The sequence below is a fragment of the Trypanosoma grayi genome (assembly GCF_000691245.1).
Source record: "Trypanosoma grayi strain ANR4 Tgr_777_V1, whole genome shotgun sequence".
NCBI lineage: Eukaryota > Euglenozoa > Kinetoplastea > Trypanosomatida > Trypanosomatidae > Trypanosoma > Trypanosoma grayi.
The window spans coordinates 3,345-8,085 of NW_008826396.1; the positions used below are offsets into that span (position 1 = coordinate 3,345).

Genomic DNA, 4,741 nt, shown 5'->3' on the forward strand with positions numbered 1-4,741 from the left:
CATCTCTCATTCTAGTATATCTGTTTCATCTGCTCTGTATTCCTGGAAGTCTCCTCCTTCGTACCTTCTTCGCCTTGTTTTGCGTGCCCCCCTCTTTGAGACTGCATTGCCCCACTGTGCTGCGACCTCCCACCACCACCACCGTCGCTTCTTGATTTTTTGTTATTCCTTCAATGAGAGGAGAGAAGAGGAGATATACACCCACTTTTCTTTCTATACGCCATTCCTCCGCTGCAGGTGCCCCCCTTACTTCATTTTTCATTATCTGTGGCAGGTGGATTTCCCGGGATCTCCATTGCTCTCATTACCTCATTTATCTTTTCTTGGTAATCCTTTATCACATTCAGTGCAACGCTACTTGGCAGTTTTGCAAGTATCTCGAGTAGTTGCATGTACCCAAGCAATTCATCATCGTTCACGGCACGATCATATGCTTCATTACTATTAAGGATGAAAGGCTCGCAGAGCAAAACATTCTGCTCCTGAAAGCTCACCTCTGGTCCACGGTCGTCTAATAGAAACACGCGGTCGAGAGGGCGACCCATAAGCCGCAAGTCCTTTTTGTATTTGTCTTCCCCTACGAATGTGCAGTGATGGCGGTACAGCCGGTGGGCCACATGGCCTGGATCAAGGTGATCAAAGATGTGCCGCGCATACTCCTCTGTGCCGGTGGTGAAGAAAACCACCTCAAAATTCGCGAGACAGAACTCTAGAAACTCCATCGCGTGCGGCCGAATGCACACATAAAGCCGCTCGCGATTCGGTAGACGCCCGACACCCCGCGGAGGCGCTCTTACCACATGAACACCGCTGGCGTCACTGACATCGCTGGTATTGTCAACAGGACCGTCGTACTCGCTCGGGTGCATGGGAACCTCAACTTCAATCTCGAAATGGCGCGGGTTCTTCTCAGGGTCCCACCACCACGGGCGCTGTTCAAAAGTGTGCACCAGCGTGTCATCAAGGTCCAAGCAACAGGTCATGCGGTCCGCATGCTCCAGACGCTTTGGCGGGAGAAAATTGGAGAAGGGTCTCTCGTCCTCGCTCGCTGCCGCCTCCTGGACCGACTGCTGTGATTGCTCGGGCAACAACTCTGGCGGCGTGGGCGCAAGGGGAGCCACTTCGTGCGAAGGCGCCATACTATCGTGAGTGCCTTGAGAAGAAAGACGTGCAGCGATCATCTGGCTTTTCTCTTTCTTTCCGACTTGCGGTTGTTGCTGTTGTTCCTGTTCCTCCCGTTCCGCTCTCCTAGTCCCCGTCGGTGTCCACCCGCCACCTTCACCGATCGCCACTGACGCCTTCGTGCACGCCTGCGCCATCGATGTCGTCACCTCGGCGTTTGTTGGCACTGCCGCCCCAACAGGCGCAGCAACAGTGATATAGCTAGAAGAAGGATAATATTGGTTGGCATAATGGCAGGTACTGCCGCTGCCACTGCTGCTCCCACCATGCGGTGTGAATACGGTACCTGGATCTGCTGAATTTGCAGAGCACCAAGGATTTGGAAGAAGATTATCGCTCCGTTCACCTGACGGAGACGTACTACACAAAAAACCTGCCTCTGGCACAGAAAGAGGATACTGTTGCTGTTGTATCCATCGGTGACTAACATCATGCATGCGAGGAACCCTTCTGTGCTCATTTCCATCGTTCACATCGACAGGGGCCGGAGCCCAGTTTGTTTGCCCATCTCTATATCGCATATTACTACTCCTACTACTGCTTCTGCTGCCGCCTTCACGTTGGCCGGTGTAAAAAATACCACCTTGCCTTTCTTGTGCGTAAGAAAGCGGTAGACGACGCGAGGAAGGTCTTCCTTGGCCGCTACCACTATTCCATTCCCTTGCACTGTTAACAGATGGAGGAGCATACATTTGTTGAGACGGCGCTGATCCTACCTGTGTGCGATGAATGTATTCATGACACCCTGTCAAAAAGAATGAGGGTTCGCCACTATTGGTTGCCGCCTGCGACGGAAGAGAAGTGTTACCAGATTCAATGTTAAAGACGGTTGCCGCTCTTGGCACCCGATCATATGGCATGGAAGATGGGGATGCAAGCCGCTCGTAGTGCTGATGATGAAGATATTGATCATGACTATAGTGATTATGACGCTGATACTGCCTATCTGACAGTTGCGGCGGGTAAAGGCATTGACTGCCAATCTCCCCTCGCCGTGACATTGCTAAGTTAGTGCCGGGCAACATCTGAAAATATTCGTTAGTACCTGCTGCATCTGGCGAGGTCTGCTGCAGCGACGCGCGGCCGCGGTGATGATCACGGCGAGGGTGACTGTGGGAAGCCGGGCTCCCACCACCACGACCCCCACCACTGCCTGTGTGGCCACTAACGCCGCCTCTTCCGTGGGGCATTGTCTGTTCTTCCCCCCCCACCCTTCTTCTCTCCCACTCAGTTTTGTTCCGTGAGATCCCTATTTGCCACACCTCCCCTAGTTTTTTATTTTCACTCCCCTTTTCCAGGAAGTGCGTACGGGAGCGGAACAATAAAAAAAAAATCTAAACACAAAGAAAGTAACCAAGAAGGCAAAAACATACAGAGACGGAAACGCAGTGAAGCAAATGAAAGTAGAGTGAACCAAAGTAAGCTGATCCTCAGAAACAATTTACAATTGCATCAATATTCTCTGTGATTACTTAGAAAGGCTCTCACTCTCCCATCTTTTTTCTTTATCAATGGGATCACGATTTCTGTTTTACCTTCCCATTCGGCTAGGTGCACCTTCATTATGTCTTCTCAGATTAACTGGAGAAGGAAATATCCGGACACGATATTGATAAAGACAGACAATACACACACACAAGAAAAGGAAACGGCAGCTTTCTTAAAGAGGGTATAAAAAACGGATTACTGTGTGCGCAGCACATCCGCCTCGCCCACCAATTACTCGCCTTAAGAAGATGTTTGTCCCCACTTTAATCGCTACAGGCCTCTCCCGTGGTGACGTGACACCACCATCACCACTGCCGCATACCTCTGACATACATGTATCCACAGCCGCCTATTCAACACACTCAAACAAGGAAAAAGAAAAACATATCTTTCCACGCGCCTCTACGACACAGTGGCCCAGCGGTATCCACGTCGCACAGTTTCATACGTTGTGAAGAATACGCTGCCGCCGAGTGAGATCCACATGACGCGTGGTACAACACCGCGAAAGAAGCGCTGCGCTGGTCCCCACCTGTCTGTCGCCCGCGGGGCCTCGCGGAGCAAATCATTAAGAGCCGCACGAACAGCCTCAGCCCCACGGAGTGGCGCGGCGGTCGCCGTGCCTACTTGCCCAAGCATGATGCGCGTCTTTAAGACGTCCAGCGGCGTGGTGAAAAACGCCGCTGTGCCACCACTCAACGCTCCGCATAGCGGCAGATACTTTGGACTTTCGTCTGTATGCAAAGACACCTTTAGGGCCTCATAGCACGTCATCTGTATCACAGCAAAGGGCAACTCGCGCAGCAACATAATAGGCATGCCCATGAAAAGATAACGAAAACCACGCCAGTGGATATGCTTTGATGTCACGTCAGCTGCAGCATCTGCTGGAATATTTTGCGTAATATGCACGAGGGCACGATGCACGCTGTGATGGTGACCCACCTGAAGCTGTTGCTTCACCATCTCCGTGGGTACGCGAATGAGACATGCAGATGTCTCACCAGCCATCGCGGCGGCAGCCTGGGCGATGTTTCGCTTCAATGCGCTGGTTGTGTTTCCATCAGTGCTGCTACTGCCACTACCACCACCACCACCAGTGGAATGACCTGATCCGTTGTCGCCTAATATTGCCATCTTTGTAAAGTCATAGCCAACGAAAAACGCTGCGCCACCTGGCACCGACCCAACTGCGACAGCGCTGAGTCCACGGTACACGCCGCGAAATCCACCAGCACGGTACAAGCCGTCCCTCGACTGCAGTCGTGTCTTGATGGTGTCGATAGGGTAAAGCGTGAGGTCCACCACAAGGCCTGCAGCCGCGCCGGCGACAAGAGATTCCATTAGTGAAATCTGGTGTGATGCGCCAAAATGAAACTGCAGCGCCAGGCTTGATCTACCTGAGTATATCTATATCTATATATATATATATATATATAGATATGTGTGTGTGTATAGGGAAATCCCTCCTTTCTTTCACACAGAGAAAACTCTACGCGGGCCAACGCGAAACAAAAACAGCACCACCAACGACAATAATAATAATAATAAAACATGGAAGTTACACAGGAAGCAGAACATCCAGGTTTCGGACGCAATGCGGGAAATGCATGAGTGAAAACCCCTGTAGAGAGATACGGAGCACATGGCAGCAAATACTGATGGGGAAGGATTCACCCTCTGAATCTGAATGAACAAAGAAGCAAAGAGGAACGAAAAAAAAAAGAAAATTCCTGCGACAGGTAATGAAAAAGAAGCACTCAATAGGTGATCTCAAAGAGCACAACACATGTCAGCGAAGTGGGCAGTTTCCCCAGAGCCGAGTACGATTTGCTTTTTGTTGGGTTATAACAGAAAACATTTCACACTCAGCACCTCTGTTCGTATCGCCCACATCCACATTTCTAGGCCTTTTTCCCCTTTCACTCTCTAAGCCGTGGATCAGAAAGAACACGAAAAATACATAAACGAAAGTCGTATGGTGACCAAAGGAGAAACGGAGAGTCCAAAAATAAACAGCTGCACACATATAGAGATTCACAAGATATATATATATATATATATATATATA

At 50.3% G+C, this 4,741-nt stretch overlaps 2 protein-coding genes across 2 annotated transcripts; both read right to left on the reverse strand.

Moving 5' to 3' along the window:
• Positions 1–251: 251 nt before the first annotated feature.
• On the reverse strand, positions 252–2,372 carry DQ04_07771000 (Dullard-like phosphatase domain-containing protein; the record flags this gene model as incomplete). The annotated part of the gene is made up of 1 exon (XM_009315299.1): positions 252–2,372. One exon carries the CDS (start codon positions 2,370–2,372, stop codon positions 252–254), a length of 2,121 nt encoding a protein of 706 aa, XP_009313574.1.
• Positions 2,373–3,072: 700 nt separating this feature from the next.
• Positions 3,073–4,014, reverse strand: DQ04_07771010 (mitochondrial carrier protein; the record flags this gene model as incomplete). The annotated part of the gene is made up of 1 exon (XM_009315300.1): positions 3,073–4,014. One exon carries the CDS (start codon positions 4,012–4,014, stop codon positions 3,073–3,075), a length of 942 nt encoding a protein of 313 aa, XP_009313575.1.
• Positions 4,015–4,741: the final 727 nt, after the last annotated feature.